Source organism: Aspergillus clavatus, genomic scaffold (assembly GCF_000002715.2).
Source record: "Aspergillus clavatus NRRL 1 1099423829800 genomic scaffold, whole genome shotgun sequence".
Taxonomy (NCBI): Eukaryota; Fungi; Ascomycota; class Eurotiomycetes; order Eurotiales; family Aspergillaceae; genus Aspergillus; species Aspergillus clavatus.
Window position 1 is genome coordinate 1,254,871 of NW_001517099.1, and position 19,150 is coordinate 1,274,020.

General features: G+C 51.4%; 4 protein-coding genes across 4 annotated transcripts, besides 7 other annotated features; 3 read left to right on the forward strand and 1 right to left on the reverse strand.

Moving 5' to 3' along the window:
• Nucleotides 1-1,225: 1,225 nt before the first annotated feature.
• On the forward strand, nt 1,226-4,084 carry rfeF (putative transcription factor RfeF; the record flags this gene model as incomplete). Its single annotated transcript, XM_001271895.1, has 7 exons — nt 1,226-1,231; nt 1,425-1,574; nt 1,709-1,801; nt 2,132-2,497; nt 2,611-3,466; nt 3,527-3,594; nt 3,647-4,084. 7 exons carry the CDS (start codon nt 1,226-1,228, stop codon nt 4,082-4,084), a joined length of 1,977 nt encoding a protein of 658 aa, XP_001271896.1.
• Nucleotides 1,687-1,756: a microsatellite.
• An 856-nt stretch (nt 4,085-4,940) lies between the features above and the next one.
• Nucleotides 4,941-4,963: a microsatellite.
• Nucleotides 4,964-6,301: 1,338 nt separating this feature from the next.
• On the forward strand, nt 6,302-11,374 carry ACLA_049430 (aminophospholipid-translocating P4-type ATPase DNF3; the record flags this gene model as incomplete). Its single annotated transcript, XM_001271896.1, has 1 exon — nt 6,302-11,374. The coding sequence occupies one exon, from the start codon at nt 6,302-6,304 to the stop codon at nt 11,372-11,374; it is 5,073 nt and encodes a 1,690-aa protein (XP_001271897.1).
• A 325-nt stretch (nt 11,375-11,699) lies between these two features.
• Nucleotides 11,700-11,724: a microsatellite.
• Nucleotides 11,725-13,744: 2,020 nt separating this feature from the next.
• Nucleotides 13,745-13,764: a microsatellite.
• Nucleotides 13,765-13,941: 177 nt separating this feature from the next.
• Nucleotides 13,942-13,976: a microsatellite.
• Nucleotides 13,942-13,977: a microsatellite.
• A 1,344-nt stretch (nt 13,978-15,321) lies between these two features.
• ACLA_049440 (homeobox domain-containing protein) lies at nt 15,322-17,272 on the forward strand (the record flags this gene model as incomplete). Its single annotated transcript, XM_001271897.1, has 3 exons — nt 15,322-15,662; nt 15,731-15,930; nt 15,993-17,272. 3 exons carry the CDS (start codon nt 15,322-15,324, stop codon nt 17,270-17,272), a joined length of 1,821 nt encoding a protein of 606 aa, XP_001271898.1.
• An 887-nt stretch (nt 17,273-18,159) lies between these two features.
• On the reverse strand, nt 18,160-18,936 carry ACLA_049450 (phosphatidylglycerophosphatase; the record flags this gene model as incomplete). Its single annotated transcript, XM_001271898.1, has 1 exon — nt 18,160-18,936. The coding sequence occupies one exon, from the start codon at nt 18,934-18,936 to the stop codon at nt 18,160-18,162; it is 777 nt and encodes a 258-aa protein (XP_001271899.1).
• Nucleotides 18,754-18,796: a microsatellite.
• Nucleotides 18,937-19,150: the final 214 nt, after the last annotated feature.

Below are 19,150 nucleotides of genomic sequence, written 5' to 3' on the forward strand. Positions count from 1 at the left end.
AATGGAAGAAGGTTTTCTATCTATCTGCACGCAGAACTGAGGCTATCGCTACTATATCTTCAGCTATTGACTCAGGCATCTAATTGTTGAATATTTGACACCATGAGCACCAAATACATTGACCATCATGTCATCGTCTTGTCCAACCTATAGAGGACTTTACTTGGCCACTTAATAACCTGCCGAGCCATAGAGAAAAGAAGAAACTATCTCTTCTCTTGTATGCTCGGACACAAGTCACACAAGCCAGGATCAGGCAGTTCAGCTCTTCCTACCATATCTGCACTTCAATATAGATGAAAGAGATAACCGAGTAGACGCAGGCATCCTTTCGACGGTCTTGGGGTTTCTTTGATGGTTCGTTGAGGCGTACTTATCTATTGTGGCCCTATGATGAACGGTACGAAGCGCGCACGATGAGATCAGAAAGTGCTAGAGTCGGGATACACCCAGCCAGTCTGGAAATCCGATAGCCGCCATATGCCTCAGCTAGTGTATTCGGTAATGCTTCATGTTGCGCGAGCCGCCCGAATTTATGGAATATGCTATGGCTGCTTTGGGATTTTGAAGGTCATGGTTTTGAAGGGATCATATTAAGCTACTGTGCAGAAGTGGACTAAGTATGTGCTTTTATCAAGGTGCATACATATGACACATCCTATGCATAAACGCTGGCTGAACCATCCTACAGGTACAGGCTGGATACCGAAGTACCGACTCAGACTCGAAATCACCCATGGTTGAATGGTTTTGATTTCTGCTTTGGATGTTAGAACCACGGAGGAACCGGATGAAAGACATGGACTCGGTGACTTCTATAATTAATCCAAATCAGCAGACGACAGTCACTCCGTGAGCCTCCCAGCGGGGATTTTTGTTGTGATCAAGCAATTTCGAGTTGACATACAGATAGATCCCTCCCAACGAACACCCGAGAAGTTTCTATCTGATCTCATCTCATCCCATCGTGGACCCAGGTGGTCGGAGGACTGATACTATGGAGCAAACATATGTGCTAAAACCCATCCCCAAGGCTAAGCGGGTCTCATGACTGGCTAGTTCCAGCTGAAAATCGTCATCATCGGCTCAACCACAGCTCCATTTCTACAGCCTCATCTGGACTGCACTGTTACTTCTTACTCAATTCTCCTCAAGTGACTACACCTTTTACCACTTCTACAATAATCCCTCCTATACTGCAATTCACTCTGTGCACACCACGACAATGGGGGTAAGTTGATCATCTCTCAAGAGTCAAGAATGCCCCGCGTCTTCTGCCCCGCTTCCCCTACACAAAAAGTCTTCCCCCGACACTGAGTTGGAGGTAAAGACATCAGTACAGAATGACTTCTCTGTAGCCTGTGTGACCGTGATCATTCAGTCGGCTGATTTGATGATCTAACATTTTCCCTGATTGAATCTAGTTTGCCTCCAAGATCGCCAACAGCCAAAACAACAACCCGCAGAACATGAGCAGCAGCAACTCCAACTCCGGTGGTTACTCGGGAGCGCCGCCGGCTGGCTACACGGGAGGTCCTCCTCCTACATCGCTGCAGCCTGGCGCTGGTGGATATGTGAGTCCACTTTTCTTCTGCCCCTCGTTCGTTGGAATTAAGAAGTCATTGAAGACGCACAATGTCGGCGTCATCGCAATTACTAGCTACCTAGGTACTGACTTGGATTCACGCAATAACAGCAGCAACCGCAGCAGCAGCAGCAGCAGCCGCGGCCGCAGCCGCAACAACAGCAATATCAGGCTTATCCAGGCGCTCCTTCGCCAGCTGGTACGCCTAGCAATCCGGTAAGCGAATTCCTATGCTTAATTGCTCGTGTCTCTCCCCCTCTACCCCAAGTCTTCCTGAGCTGCTTTTATCTGTTCCCTTGAGTGATTACCCTATCATTGCCTATTGCACCCAACTTCCCACCGAATGATAGTCCGCCTCCGGGTACTGTGTCACTCCACATCATTCGTCTGCCCCTCCTTTTGTTGAAAATTGTCAAACCCACCTTTTCTGGCAACACTTTTATCACTATCCATCGACGTCGCTCCCTTTTACTTTCTTGGTGGTCTCAACGTCCGTCAGTCACCATGTCTCGACCTTATTATAACCAACAAGGATATCCTCCTCAGTTTCGCTCTGGTTCGACTCAGCCTCAGTCTCCCTACCCTGGATCTCCACAGCCACCGGCGCAACAACAACAACAATATCAGCCCTACAATCCGCCTGCCGTACCTCCAAACAAGCCTGTCCCTTCACCTTCCCCGGCACCGGCATCGCAGTCTCCTTATCCTGCTTCTCAATCCCCGGCACCCCAGGGTTACCCTCAAGCACCATATAGCCCGCATCCGCCTCAACAAGGATACCCCCAGGCTCCATCTTACAATCCAGGATACCAATATGGACCACCTCAGCCGGACTATGGCCGCACCGCCCCGCCGCCACCCCCACAGGCTCAGCCCTACGGAGCAGGATATCCTCCCCAGCAGCAGGCCTATGTACAGACCTTTCCTTTTTAGTTGCTTCTTTTGTCGTGTTTTTACATATTCTCGTCTCGGTGCCACTCTTATCTGTCGATCTCAGATTTGCTGACTATGGCCATTTTGTATAGGGACAGCCCTATCCGCCTCAAGGCGGACAGTATGGACAGGCGCGCCCGGGACCCCCAGGGCCTTCTGGACCAGGCGGTCCCGGATACGGTGCTCCTGGCGGTGGCCCGCCCGCTCGCGCCACTGAGCAACAGATCTCTGCCTACAGACAGCTTCTGATTGGCACCATCCAAGAGAAAAATCTTCAGAACTTCTACCCTCCCGATAAGCTGGACAGCCTTGTGCAGACTCTGGCCAACGATGCTCCCGGCAAGGTTGAACGACTCGTCCATGAGTGGGGAGTACCGCAGGAGGTGGCAATGGATGTGATGAAGCTATCTCTGTTCGATGTTATTCTCTACGTGGACGACAGTGGCTCCATCGAATTCGAGGAGAAGGGCATGCGCAAAGAGCAGCTGCGACAGATTCTCGGTATTGTTGCAACTGCTGCATCCACCTTCGATCAGGATGGCATCTCAGTGCGTTTCATGAACAACATGGAGGTTGGCGATGGAATCCGCAGCGTGGACGATGTGAACAGACTCGTCTCGCGTGTCCGGTTTGCTGGCCTGACACCGCTTGGCACCAGCCTGAAGAACAAGGTTCTTGACCCAATGGTCGTTGGTCCTGCTCGTGCAGGTCGCCTACAGAAGCCGGTGGTTATCATCACCATCACCGACGGCCAGCCTGCCGGCGAACCTCACGATACTGTGGCTAATGCCATCCGCTATGCCGTCGAAGAGGTCTCCCGAACCCAGTACGGCCGGGGTGCCGTTTCCTTCCAGTTCTCGCAGGTCGGAACCGACAACAAGGCCCGTGAATTCCTAGCTAGTCTCGATGAGGATCCTCAAATCGGAAACTTGATTGATTGCACGGCTAGTAAGTTCCACGCAACGGCGAGCACCACCAGAGGAAAGAGTATGCTAACAGAGGCGATAGACTTTGAAGTTGAACAAGACGAGATGTCTCGCGCCAATCCCCCGATCCACCTGACTCGCGAACTTTGGGTGAGTTCCTCCAGACTGTTTGAATCAAAATTCACCCATTGACCATCACTAGTGTGCCAAACTGATGCTCGGCGCCATTGACTCTTCGTACGATACCAAGGACGAAAAGGCTGCTGGTCGTGCTGGTGGTTCCGGCGGCCCCCCGCCTCCCAGTGGACCTCCCGCTGGCCAGTATGGCGGATACAATCAGGGGCAGAACTATGGCCAGCCCGGATACTACAATCAACCTCCGTCATCTGGGTACCCCCAACCTGGACCCTATGGACCGGGACAGGGCCAAGGCCAAGGCCAAGGGTACAATCAACCTCCTTACTCTCCCGCCCAGGGCGGACCCCCCCAGCCCGGTTATGGACAGCCCTACGGTGGATACGGAGGTGCTCCTCCTGCTCCTCCCGCTGATCCTTATGGACGCCCTCCCTCTGGCGCTCCTGGAGGGTACCCCCCGCAGCAGCGCGCCTACAGTCAACCACCTCAGCCCCCGAGATACTAGACGCCATGATTCCACGATGGAAGGAGGATTTCTGCTTTGGTGAGGGAGGAGCATTTGGGTTGTATTGGGTATCCACTATTCTGTATTTCAATGGGGATGCAGAGCCTTGCGATGTTTCTCATGTTTCTAACTGAGAGGATGAAGGGGTCCAGATAGATCCGGTGACGATTTCTGCCATGACTTTTCTGATGAAACTTGTACTCTTGCAGCTATGAATGATGATCGTTTACTTGAAGGGTCCAGCTCCCGCTATTTAGGTACTAGTAACTCGGTAGCAGTACCCTGCAGAAGTTGACAGGTTGACCGGTTGACAGTCGCCTTGTCACTTCGTAGTCCAGGGATCATCCCACGCTCAGGCTCAATGACGTAGACCCACTGGTGGAAAGATCCACTTGGAAGGCAATTGTCATCACGTGGATTCCAGCGGGCAGACTATATAGCTATACAACCCAATAGTTCAGGCAAGACGATTCTTATTATTGATTAGTAGGAGTAGTAGTAGTACTTACTCATAGCGCGGCGGAAACAACAGCTCAAACTGATCAGAGTCAACAATCCAGTGTCGGGAAAATATCTATACTCCGTACTCCGTTGTTCTACATGGTTGCAGCGCACCAAGACCAAGAGCCCTTTTCGCCACTGGAAAGAACAAAACTACAGAGTCCGTGGGTGCGACACAGGCGCCACAGGCACCTACCACATAATCCACAAGGCTGTGTCAACTTCTCTCTCTTCGATCCATGGATGCGGGCTGTACGGACTATGGACACATTACGGAGTATTATTATCATCGAGTGATATTGGAGTTGATGTCTGGTAGATTCAGGCGTGCCTGTGTTGAACCCTGGCTGGTGCCAAAAAAAAAAAAAAAAAAAAAAAGCATCCAGAGCACGAGTGGTTAGGTAGATAGTAGTTACTCCGACAAGGCCCAGAATCCGACTAGACTCTAACGAAGAAGGGACAGAGACTCAGAGTAAGTAGACTAGTACTCCGTAGTTACTGGAGAGTGGACTGACTCCACTGCCAGTGCCCACGAGGAGGGTTCTACTTTATTCTTCAGGAAGAAGAATCAATGGGTTTTCTGACTTCTGGATGAGAGGCTGTGCAGTAGTGACTAGTGGGTGTTGCCTGCTGAATATTCTGAATAATATTTGGAAGCCTAACGTCTGGGTTTGTTTCTGATGGTACGGCTGCATCTGACCAAAGGCAGAACATAATCATATCCTTCCATTTCTTCGTTGCGTGGCCAGTCAAGGCCGTCCCTATGGAGCACGTACTCTTAAGTTCGCCCATTGCGACGACCCATGGCTGTTGGTGAGGAAGAAATTATCCATCTATCGACCTACTTTTATTACCTATTATTACCTATTTTCTCCGCATGACAACAATTCGCAACACAACAGTCTGTCATCTTCATCTTCTTCTTTTTCTTTTTCGCTCCTCTCTCCCAGTCCAACTCCATCAGACCTCGAGAGGTTGCGCTGGTTGCATCTCATTCCTCTATTATACTACTCCGTAGATAGTTAGTTCGGCCGTCTTGCCGCATTCGGGCTTTCTCTCTCCCCCGCCTCGCAACTTTTCCTCTCCAACAAAACGAGTGTGTTGACGGCTGTTGAGTTAAATCTCCCAGACATTGCTTGTGCTGCCGCCTGCGGAAGTTTTCCCCAGGCCATCAATTTATTGCTTGGTGCTTGCAGCATCTCAGTCTCGATTTCTTTCTATTCTTTTCTTTTGTACAGGGCTCGCAAGCCGATTCTCATTTTTTTTTTTCATTCTGTTGATTTTATAAGTCCGTCTAATAATACCCTTCTGTCTTGTTTCTTGTTTGGTTTTCTTTATTTTCTCCATGGTCGTTTGGGTCCCATCCAGATTTCGCGGGAAATAACCATCTCGCCTACCTTAAATTCGACCCGCTATTGCGACAACACCAAACGGACGAATCCACTTCTATTGAACGATTCTGATCGAGCCGCCAGCAGATGTGGTAATCAGGGTTCAGGAGCGCTACAGCTGAAGAATGACCCAGGATTTCACCGCTTTCACTTGTATCTTTTCAGCTTGAAATATCCTCTGGTCGTGGTTTGCGCGACGACATTGAAAAGACAAGGACGCCTAGGCCTTGGATTGAACTTCGAAATAAAGGGCGTGTCGGAAATACTGCTGTGCGAAGGAATCCGAGGTTCAGGTGCAGATAATTCTTAGCGAGTTCATCTCGCAATGTCCAGACAGGATGCATCAGGACACGAGACTCAGACCACGGAAGGGACAATACAGGGGGAGGATCATACGATGAGTCCACAGAGTCAGCTTACGCCAGATACAACACGGGCATCTCATCTTTCACGAAATCGGTCGTCGAATAGCGTCCCTACGCAAGAGAGCCTTGCTCCGTCCCGGTCGTCCATGTCCCCGTCCCGTGTGCCTTCAGATCCTGGCCGAAGAGCGTCTCAGCCGCACCATGTGCGCTTCTCCACCGATCTCGAACGTCCCATTGTGGAGGAATCTCGGGGGTCTCAACGTGGCCAGAGGGGCTTGACGATCAATACGAATGTCGCGAACACGGCGGTGCCGCCGGCTCGCTCATCGGTTACTTCGCCCGATCGCGGACTGACCTCGCCGCTCTCCCCCAATACTGTGCTTTCTCCGCCGTCCCCGCAGGGTCCAGATGTCGGCCGTTCGCGATCTCGAAATCGCGGATATTCGCTTCGTCGGTCAATCTTCGCGAAAAACATTCAGGATGCAACCTCGCCTGTCGCTATTGAGCTGGGCCCAACGCCCGCGTCGCAGCAGGCCCAAGAATCTGTGGCGGATGGTCAGAAGGACCAGGCGATAGAAGACGAGAAGCCAACAGTAGCGGTCGTGCCGAAAACAATGCTGGAGTCAACCCCCAGAGACGACGGTTCGACGACCTACTACACCGATCTCAAAAGCGGCAGACACTCTTCCATGACTGTCTCGCATGAGAGATGGCTGAAGCGGAAAGCCGCTTGCACAATGTTTCGGGTTCGGTTGGAAAATGCAATCGAGACCGTACGCAAAGCTATTCTTCAGATCAAGGAGATTCCTCCGAGTAAAGATGGCCGCCATATTGATCTCGATGTGACTCGCAGCGAGGATTTGATTGACGACAGGACGGGGAAGCCCTACGTAGGGAATTGGATCCGATCCAGTCGCTATAGCTTCTGGAGTTTCTTCCCGCGGCAATTCTTCGCTCAATTCACCAAACTCGCGAACTTCTACTTTCTGATCGTGGCTATCCTGCAAATGATCCCCGGATTGAGTACCACGGGCACTTTCACCACCCTGGTCCCGCTGTTGATTTTCGTGGGCATCTCAATGGGCAAAGAAGGTTTCGACGATTGGCGTCGCTATTGTTTGGATAAGGAGGAAAACAATCGCCTCGCTTTCGTGCTTCAGCCCGGTGCTACAATCGCGACGAATCTGAGTGCATGTGAGAGCGGCTCGATCTCTTCGTCACGCGATGGAGGGAACTGGGTCATGGTGAAGTGGCAGGACATCAGGGTGGGAGATGTGATCAGGCTCGAGCGGGACCAGCCCGTTCCAGCCGACATCGTCTTGCTTCACGCGACCGGACCTAACGGTGTAGCATACATCGAAACCATGGCTTTAGACGGCGAAACGAATCTCAAGAGCAAGCAACCGTGTCAGCCAGTAGCAAAAGCGTGTGGGACCATTGAAGGCATTTACAGAAGTTCCATCCATTTAGCCGTGGAGGATCCGAACATCGATCTTTACAAATTCGATGGTAACGTGATTGTCGACGCAGAGAAACTACCATTGACGAATAACGAGGTGGTCTATCGCGGTAGCATTCTACGCAATACCGAATGCGCTCTTGGTATGATTATTTACACTGGCGAAGAGTGCAAGATCCGGATGAACGCCAACAAGAATCCCCGGATCAAGTCCCCCACGCTGCAGGCCAAAGTCAACCGTGTTGTGATGCTGATCGTGTGCTTGGTCGTCATCCTGGCGGTCGCCTGTACCGTTGCGTACAAGTACTGGTCCCAGGGTGTCGAGCGCCGCGCCTGGTATCTGAAGAAGGCTAATGTGGACTATGGTCCTATCTTCACTTCATTTCTGATCATGTTCAATACCATGATTCCCATCTCGCTCTACGTGAGTATGGAAATCGTCAAAGTGGCTCAAATGCTTCTGTTGAACGATATCGACATGTACGACGAGGAAACAGACACCCCGCTTGAAGCGCGCACTTCCACCATCAACGAGGAACTGGGTCAAGTCAGCTACATCTTCTCCGACAAGACCGGCACGCTGACGAACAATTCGATGCGCTTCCGCAAGATGAGCGTGGCTGGCACTGCATGGTTCCACGACTTTGACCTTCGCGAGGAAGCCGCCAAGGGAGGAGACCGGGAGAAGCTCATCCACAAGAAACGAAGGGCCAAAGGGAAGAAGGCCCTGGCTCGCAAATCCAACGCGTCGGACGCTCGAGAAGCATTGAGAGCTTCTAATGTGTCGAACGTACTGGAAGTACCCGGCTCTCCCTCCATGACGTGCGCGCCACCCAAGGTTGGAAAGTCCATGGCCAACAACCGCACCACCGATATGTTGAGATACATCCAACGCAAGCCGTACACTGTATTTGCTCGGAAGGCCAAACTGTTTCTGTTGGCGATAGCGCTGTGTCATACTTGCATCCCGGAGGATGACGAGTTTGGAAATGTTTCCTTCCAGTCCGCGTCTCCTGATGAATTGGCATTGGTCATGGCCGCACAGGATCTGGGCTATCTCGTCCGAGATCGACAGCTTAATACTCTGACCATTCGATCCTACCCCAACGGGCCGGATGAAGATCCACTGGACGAGGTCTATGAGATTCTGGATCTCATCGAGTTCTCGAGCGCCCGCAAGCGCATGTCAGTGATTGTCCGAATGCCTGACCAGCGCATCTGCCTCTTTTGCAAGGGTGCCGATAGTGCGTTGATGCAGCTGCTGAAACGCGCATCCCTCGCCCGCGAGAAAGCTGTGGAGATTGAGAGGCGCGCGAGCAAGCGCAAGACAGCTGAAGCGATCCAGGTGATGAGACGGAACAGCGAACACCAAAACCGGAAGGACAGTGGGCTTCGATCCAGCTTCAGTCGGCCTAGCTTTAGCCGGCCTAGCATGACAAGGAACCGACGGTCCAGTGTCTCCGGGCAGAATGTTTCAACTCTGAGAGAGAGTATTGATGTCTGGCTCCGGGACCGCGAAACCGACGGTGGTCTGTTGGCGAGGGAGTACGACAACGAGTACTATAGTCCTCGCCCATCCGCTCAGTTGGGCAGACCATCCACAACCTATTCCGATTCGGGAAGCTCCATCAATGACGAGGACGACGATGACCTGGTCGAGGAAGCCTTGGTGGTCAATGAATCGGCTGTTTTCGAGCGATGCTTCCAGCACCTGAACGACTTTGCGACAGAGGGATTGCGAACACTTATGTATGGTCATCGCTTCCTGGACGATGCCGTGTATAACGAGTGGAAAGCGGCATTCCATGAGGCCACCACTAGTCTTGTTGACCGGCAGGAGAAGATTGAAAAGGTCGGAGCTCAAATCGAACAGCAGCTTGAGTTGACCGGGGCGACCGCGATCGAAGACAAGCTGCAGAAGGGTGTACCGGAAGCTATTGACAAGCTCCGGCGCGCCAATATCAAATTATGGATGTTGACCGGCGACAAGCGCGAAACGGCCATCAACGTTGGCCATTCTTGCCGTCTCGTCAAGGAATACTCTACACTGGTCGTTCTCGACCACGAGGCTGGGGATGTGGAGCGCACCATTCTGAAACTGACGGCAGACATCCACCAAGGCTCCGTGCCCCATTCAGTGGTGGTTGTGGATGGACAAACGCTGTCGATCATCGAAGCGGATGATACTCTTCGGGCCCAATTCTTCAACCTTGCCATTCTGGTCGATTCGGTGATATGCTGCCGTGCCAGTCCCAAGCAAAAGGCCTTTTTGGTGAAGTCGATCCGTCTCCAGGTCAAGGACTCCGTCACTCTCGCGATCGGCGATGGCGCCAACGACATCGCCATGATCCAGGAGGCGCATGTTGGAATCGGTATCACTGGCAAGGAAGGGCTACAGGCCGCGCGGATTTCCGATTACTCGATCGCGCAGTTTAGATTCCTGCTCAAGTTACTGCTGGTGCATGGGCGGTGGAATTACATCCGCGCCTGCAAGTATACGCTTGGCACGTTCTGGAAGGAAATGCTATTCTATCTGACGCAAGCGCTCTACCAGCGCTGGAACGGCTACACGGGGACGAGTCTTTACGAGCCGTGGGGCCTAAGTATGTTCAATACCCTGTTTACTTCGCTGGCGGTCATCTTCCTTGGTATTTTCACCAAGGACCTGTCTGCGTCTACGTTGCTGGCTGTTCCGGAGCTCTACAGCAAGGGGCAGCAGCACGGCGGGTTCAATATCAAGCTGTACCTGGGGTGGACATTTATGGCCACCTGCGAGGCCATGATCGTCTTTTTCGTCATGTATGGGCTTTTCGGAAACGTTTTGTTCACCAACACTGGCAGCGATATCTTCTCAACGGGTCTTCTTACCTACTCGGCCTGCGTCATCATCATCAACACCAAACTGCAGGCGCTGGAAGTCCATAACAAGACGTACCTCTCGTTGATCGTGATGGTGATCTCGATCGGGGGATGGTTCCTGTGGAACCTGATCCTCTCGCAGCAATACACGATCAAATCCGGCGACGGCATCTACCACGTACGCCACAACTTCATCTCCCACGTTGGCCACGACCTGGCTTTCTGGGCGGTCCTCTTTGTGACCGTGGTCGCGGTGATCGTCTTCGAGGTGTCCATCAGCGCGGTGCGGGCGAACCTCTTCCCCACGGACGTGGACGTCTTCCAGGAGTACGAGCAGGACTTGGAGATCCGGAAGCGGTTCGAGGAGGCGGCGGCCGCGGAGCTGCAACAAGGTTGGGATCGTGGCAAGAAGAAATCCAGCTTCGAGCTGGCGTGCGAGGCGGAGGAGATGGAGGCGCGCGAGAAGCAGGTGCAGGAACTCCTGTCGCGGCCGCGCGTGATGATGGTCAAGCCGGGGCCGGAGCATGTTACAGCGGAGGAGATCCACCCGAGCGAGCATAGTGGTGGGAGCCGAAGTAGTGTTTCCGGGCGCGATGTGTCGGACTCGGCGCACGCGATGGAGGACGAGGGGCCAAGCAAGCCCGGGCGATCGGTGGACATCCATGAGCTGTTCTCGAAGGGGTATGGGGCGATCCGCAAGGGTCATCTGAAGTGATTTTTTTTTTAAATTTTTTTTTTTTGTTTTCAACTCTCTTCTGTGATGTCTCAAGATTTTGTGCTTGCAAGAAGCACCATGGCGTTGGTCAACCGTATACCCCGGGGGAATATCCGTCTTGTCGTTTTTTCTTGTTCTTGTCTTGTCTATATATATACCATTCCTGTATTGTACATTCAGACCTATCTAGAGAAGCAGGTCGTACGGACGCCTTTTTTTTTTCTTTTTCGATCTATACCATTCCACCACTGTAGTTTAACAATCTTCTCAAGGAGTGCGAGTACTGCGGAAAAACACAGGGAATAGATATCCCTAGGTACTGATCATGACCATGACTATGACCATGACTATATCACATGCCAATGTAAGCCTACGGCCTGAGCTCTAGCAAGTAGTCTGTAGCATTCGGCTAGCCTACTAGTAGTCCATACTCCAACCTACCCTACTTCCTACTTCCTACCGAGCACGAAGTACAGCCACAGCAAATGCACTGATCCCAGTCCGGATCAAGAACGACCAGGATCCTCGAGAGAGAAGGTGGGGGGGGGGGGATAGCGCACACTACATGCTACAATGCATTTCACTGGGTAGCGCGCTACTAGTCCTAGTAGTCATGATATGCGCACTGCGCGCCCTACCAATAATGACCAGAGGTGTTATCTGTAGTTTAGGTTGTAAGGTACGGAGTAGTTAGTAGATAGACTACGGAGTACAGAGACTGAGTCCGAGCTCTGGAATCTTCGTACGCGCTATGCTATGCTATATATGCTATTGGGAAGGCTGGGGCTGTGCAGTTTGGGACTTGTGTACGTATACCACCAGCCTTTGGAAACCGGGGGTTGGAGTTGGAGTTGGGGGACTGGGTTGGGTTTGTTTTGGGAAGGGGGGGGGGTTCATGGTGGTGGTGGTGGCAATGGGATATGGATATGGATATGATCGTGATGCATATGATGTGGCTCCCCTTTACCTGGTGGGTTGGGCCAATTGGCGAGAGGTTGGAAGTTGGGAGAAGAAGAAGAAGAAGGGAGGCGCACGGATCATGGACGGGGTGGATGAATCATCATCATCATCATCAATAATAATAATATTGAATGGACTGGATAATGGGCTTATGGATGACTACTGACTACTCCGTAGGTAGGTAATGGATGAGTGAGTGAGTCCAGACGACTCACGAGTCATAACTGGAAGCCGAAACGAGCATGAGGTGGGTTTTGTGGTGACTGGTGTTATTGTTGGCTGATGCGAATCGGAAACGGCCCCGGTCCCCTTCGCAGTAGGGAGTTAGTTGGATATACACAGTAACATAAGTTGTAAGGGTGATTTGGGACTCGTGACTATCTACATATGATGCGATGCCCTTGCTGCTTGCACTGCAGTATCTATACATCAAGGTAGGACTCTGAGACGGATATGTCCGTTATCTGTCTGATTGTTTGAGAAGTCATTAGACCACAGACCTACAGAGTAACCGTACTTAGTTACTTTGGGAGGTTCGAGGGTTGGATTGATTTGTAACAACTAACAAACACTATTACTACGGAGACCTTGATGGAACCAGTTTCTGAATTCTGACTGCCGTTTAAGCGACAACGCCAACTTCGATGGAGACGATTTGCTTAGTTATAACTTATAACTGATGACTATTCCGTATTCGATACTCCATAACACTAACAGTCTACTCTGTTCCGTACAACTCCCGTCTCCCACAGTCCACAATCACAATATCCAATAGTAAGAGATGGGGACCTGAGAGCGGGTTTCCACTCCAGTTGGCGCTGTCAGGAGAGTCTGGCCAATCAATCTCACTTCCACTTCGGTCAGGGAGGCGGGTACCTGATCGCATCCTCGGAAATCCGTGCTAACAATGATGATGGATGATGTTTTTTTTTTTTTCTGTTATTCAGACAAGAATCAAGGGTCGACACAGAATACTAGACTGACCAAATCATTCGACAAAGGATGGACTGGATTTTCGGAACACATCAAGTAAACCAGTAGATGATGGAAAGTGACAGCACATCGTGACAACCTCCAACCTCCGAGTCCTCCTCCGTTGGGAAGAGAATCGGTGTTAAGTGCTAACAATAGTAACTGGAAAGGTTGGTTGATGGTTCAACCATTCAAGGAAGAATAATAATGGACAGGAGAAAATCCTTGCCCGGCCCCTTTCCAGTTCTCTTCCAAAAAAGTTCCCTTCCGGTTCTTGTCACCCCTCACCATGCAATTATTTTGTGGTTTGATTCCAATCTTCCATACACAGTACCTGTTGACGACGAGTGGACTTCAAAACAGTAGTGGCCGGCGTTCTTGGCTTTCCCGGTCTTGATTTCGTATCCGAATGTCCGTATCTGCTGATTTCTGCTCCCACAGCAGCAGCAGCAGCAGCATATTGGGCAGCAGGTGCAGTTCGGATGCAGGGGCCAAAACTCACGAACAATGATCGTGGCTAGTTCTGACTTCTGATACGCCTCCTCCACCTTCCCCCCCTTCCTACACGAAGCGACCACCATTGGAGTGATGTTCCTCTTTTTTTCTTCCTCCGAATGAGGGGATAGTCGAAAGGCTTTTTTTTTTTTTTTTTTTTTTTTTTTTTTTTTTTTGTTAACTCTACGATAGTACGATTAATATCAGACATTGATAAATAAATGATTAATTAATCAATTGTTGATGATCTTATTGAACCAACGTAGTTCCAAACCGTAAAGCGAGGAAACAGGAGGAACAGGAACAGGAAGTCAGGAACAACAGAAGCCACCCAGCCCCTAAACCCTTTGTGGCATTTCCCTTCCTTGACCTACTAAAAGTTAAAACCTCAGGCTGCCAGGCTCCTTACTACTCCTATCTACTAGGGTTTGGGAAAGTACGGAGTATGTACGGAGTACTCTGTACACTGGTACAGTAGAATTGTAGAGACTATGTAGTACTGTCTACTCCTAGTTAGTCCTTCCTCGTGTGGCTATCAGTCATTCAGTCTAACCCCCTTTTGGGTTGCAGCGACGGAGTTGCGGTAACTGACGCTAAACCCAGACGGGACCAAAGTCCACCTCAGGCTAGAACTGAGTCTGTGAAGGCTGAAGTGGACTGGACTTCTCGTAGTACCCAGCAGTGTATCCGTCTACCAATCTACTACCTACACAGTAGTAACTACCTACCTTACGGGGTGTAGGTAGCCTATAGGCTTACTACTGCTGACTGGGCCCTCTCCTCACTCTCCTCCTCCTCCTCCACCCGTTTGCTTCTCTCCCTCTTCTCTTCTCTTCTCTTCCTCTCTCTTTTTCCTTTTCTCCCCTCCCCCAGTCATCTTGTCAGCCTTCTTTTCCTTTTCTCTCATTATTTTTTTTTTTAGGAAACTTTTTTCCATCACACTCTTTTGATTCTTCCATTCTTTCACTCTTTTCTACCCACACCTTTTTTTACTGAGCTTCCAGGTCGTTCGTTCCACTCTTTTACGACGATCTTTTGAATCTCGCTCTCTTCGCTTGAACCTCCGTCGGACTGTCATCGACCTTACGCTCTTTTATCATCGTGAATTCGTGATAATCTCGTATCCGAGTCATCCGTCCTGTCGCGAAGATTCGACGATTACCTTCTTGAAACCATCCATAGCTGCCTAGGCCAGCTACCCTGTTTTCTTTTCCATCCCGATCCATACACTTTTTCCCGTCCCAGCTTGACGCTGCTGTGACACGCCATCTTCCACCTGGACTGTAGTTTGGAGACATCTCGATCCTGAGTCCGATCCCTACCCCCCCCCCCCAGTTTTTGATCATCACAACTGGTTCTCTCGCGCTTGACGCTGCTTGGAGAGATCTCAAAAGACTTATCCTTCGTTCTCACAACGCTGCCGACCGGATCGTCACCCTTTTGACTCTTTGCCTACCTTTTCTTCGGAAACTCACTCACTCGGCTACAACTCTCCTTTTCACTGTCTTCTCCTGCAAACCATGTCTTTGAGAGACACACCCGACCCATCGACCATGTCGATCTCTTCCTCCGGCACGGCCACCAACACCGCTTCGTCCTCTTCCGTGGCATCGACCCCTTCCCCATCGATGTCGAGCGCTGTCACCACCCCTTCAGCATCTGCAGCGCGCCGTCCGCCTCGGAAAAGCACCCTGACCCAACAACAGAAGAACAACAAGCGACAAAGGGCGACACAGGATCAGCTGGTCACCCTGGAAGTCGAATTCAACAAGAACCCTACCCCCACGGCTGCGACACGCGAGCGCATCGCTCAGGAGATCAATATGACCGAACGTTCCGTTCAGATCTGGTTCCAAAATAGGTGTGTAGAAACGCTGCAATGTGACGCATGAAGCTGTCGATTTGGCTAACAGAGACGGGTTGTCATAGACGGGCCAAGATCAAGATGCTCGCAAAGAAGAGTATAGAAACCGGCGAAGGCTGCGATTCCATCCCCGAGTCAATGCGACAGTATCTGGCCATGCAATTCGATCCTACCAAAGCGGGTGTACGGGACCCCTTTGGTCGTACAGGCGGATATGGAGCAACCGGCGCTTACCTGAGCGAGTCGGCTCCCTCGGGCAAAGTTGGTGAGTTGAAGGATTGCATTAAGCTGCATACTGGTAGAATATAATCAACTAACATCTCTCAGTGATTCACCACTTCACCTGCCGATCGTTGACGATTGGTAGCTGGCGGCGCATCGGACAGAATGCCATGGACTTGGTGGTCTTTTACTCTCCCGAGAAGGCCTGCATGACCTATTACATCAACAATGATTCTGCTGGTTACAAGATCGAGTATCCTTTCTCTCATATCAAGAACATCACACTCGAGTCTGGCGAACACAACCCTTCGTCCACTGGTGCTCCTCCGAGACCCGCGGGCCTGGTCGTGGAATTGAACCGTCCTCCACTGTTCTACATGGACTCTTCCAACTCGGGTGGATTCTATCAGTGTGGGGATTTCACCGAGGACCAGCAGGCCAGCCAGATCATGGTGCATCATCTTGGCGGTCATCCCAAGGTCCTCAGTGTTCAGCTGGCTAAACTGGTGTCGCTGGAGTCCTTCCAGAACCGTCTGGCATATAACAACCTCGCGATGGCCCCTCCCATGTCGCCGCAATTTATCCAGCGTCCTGCCTCTCAACCCAATCAATTCGCGCCTGCGTTCCTGAACATGTACCAAGACCATTCCGCGCTGACCGTGCCGGTCAATCGCGGACACAAGCGGCAACGGAGTCGTTCCGTTCCTGTTGCGGTTGATTTCTCTGCCATGCAGATGAGCCCTTTCCCTTCGTACAATTTGTCCCAAACCTCAGCCCCCTTCCACAATGCGGACACGAACATATTTGCGCCGATTCCTCAGTCGGCACACCCGATCGCGATGAATTTGCGCATCGATACCTCCGCATCCTACGGCTTTGATCCTCGCGGACATCCGATGTCCGCTGCGACCACCACTTCCCCGTCTGACTTTGCGAGCCCCTCCCTCTTCACCACTTGTGCAACCGGCGAGTCTACCCCTGTTGCTGCGAACATGGGACCGTCGTTCACCCTGCCGTATGTCTCTTCAGCCATGGATTCGTCCCATCTGGCGGGACATACGGCTTCTCCGTACTCGACTGTTAGCCACGCGGATCCGATGATTGCGGAGCATTCGCCTCCCCTGTCAAACCTGGCCCATACTCCGCAAGATATGTACGGACTGGGGAGCGAGCAACAGGGCAACTTCACCGATGACGGCATGGTCATGAATGGAATGTTTTCCAAGCAGGGTATGAGTTACTCGGTTCCCACCACCATAAATCTTGAAGGCGACACGTTCGACCTTCCTATGCAAACCCTATCCGGTCAGGCCTCGCCGCTCCTTTCATCCGACTATTCAGGTATGAAAGGAGTCGATCCTAACGCATTGGCTCCGGGATCATGAACACCAATTCCCGGTTGCTGTTTGATGCTTTCTTTCTCCCCTCCACTTGGATTTTTCTTTCTGGGGCTTCAATACCACTGGGTTGACCCTATGTCTCCAACATCATGGAGACACTCAACGCACCGGGCAGTATAAACAATTTACTCCGAATATACGCGCATCCACCGTCTACTTGACATCTCAAGAGGCGGGTTGGTTGTCTCCCGGTGCTCGAAGGACGATACCACAGACTAAAATTGCATTTTTTCGTGATATCTGTCAGCCTGTTTTCAGTTTCTTTTATGTTGTGCTCCTTTGTATCTATACCCTTCTATCCTGCGGCTGGTCCTAATGCCTTTTTCTTTTCTTTTTTGTTTTTGTTTATTTCATTATTCTTTTGGCCAATCTTGATAGCATACTACTTTTCTCGATTTCGCCCCTGACCTTTTTATTCTTTTATTTTTTTTTCTTTATCTTCTATACACGGTCAGGGGTATTTAACGTGGTTATGCCGGAAGTGAGAGGAAAACGGGCGATATCTGTTGGATCTTCATTTTTTGTCTTTGTTCTACTCCGGGTCGGCGGGTATAGGGATTGTTTGCATTTTTCACTTTGTCTTTTATGAGGTTTTGAGCTCGAGTCTCCCACTCAAATTGGCCCCTTGACTTGAATTTATCATTAGCGCCTCGTTCCAGTCTGGATCCACTGCAGACACCATCTGTATCTCGTGTATCTTTGTAGATTGACGTACTTCAACTTCATTTGACCATTGCCTACATGATGGACGCGTCCTGTCCTCCATTGTCACCGCGACTCAAAGTGAAAAGATCTAGAATGCAGATGATATACAGGGGTATCGAAAAGAGTATAATTTAAAAGATACAAAAAAATTCCCCCCCCCAAACAACCTACTGACGCTCCCAACCCTTCGGCGCGGGCGCCTTCAACCCCCTCGACTCCCTCAGATACTTCTCAATCCAAACCTCCATCTTCTCAAGAATATTCATCCCAGGCCTCCCCTTCCCAGGCTCCACCCCCTCATACACCCCGTCCCGACACCACACACTCCACGACCCCATCATGGCCGCCATCAACACATCCGTCCCCAAGCGATCGCCCACGACCGCGATCTCGTCCGCGCGCGCCACCACCCCGCGCTCACGGAACCAGTCCACCACCTCGCGCCCGCAGAAGGGTTTCTTCTCGGTGCCCGCCGGCAGGCGGAAGACGGGGATGCGCAGCGCGGCCAGCCGAGTTTCGATGTCGCGCGCCTCAGCCTCGAAGGCCGGGTGGCTGCCGGCGCGGTTGGAGACGATCAGGATGGAGTTTGGGGAGGTGGTGGCGTTGAAGGGCGAGGTAGGCGAGGTGCGAAGCGCGTGAAGCTTGGTGAGGATTTGCGGCGGGAAGGTTGTGGTTTTCGGGGGGCAGAGGGTGTTGTCTTTGTCGAGGACGAGGGCGCGGATTGTGGGTGTGGGTGTGGTGCGGGGCTTTTCGGTGGTGTCTGAGGGCGAAGGTGACGGTGACGGTGATGGTGATGGTGATGGTCTGAGGTGTGGGCCTAGGTTTTCGGGGAGAGAGGTAAAGGTTGGGATGGTCAGGTGTGGGAGGAATTGCGAGGGGTTGCGGAGGAGGGTGTGCACGGCGTGGTTGAAGCCGCGGAGGTTGGTGTTGGGTGTGCCTTGCATTGTTCCTTCTTTGTAGCTCTTGCTTTTGGCTTGTGGTGTTGATGGAGTTAATGAATGTAGTCGAGTCGATAGAGAGTGATTGGAATATGTACAGAACGGAGTAGTCAATTGGCAATTGAAAATGGATGAAAATGAAGATGAAGATCTCCGTGTCTTGGCCGCAATAACCCGAAATTCTTTATCGACACTAACAGACAAGACAGCAGAGCCGCAC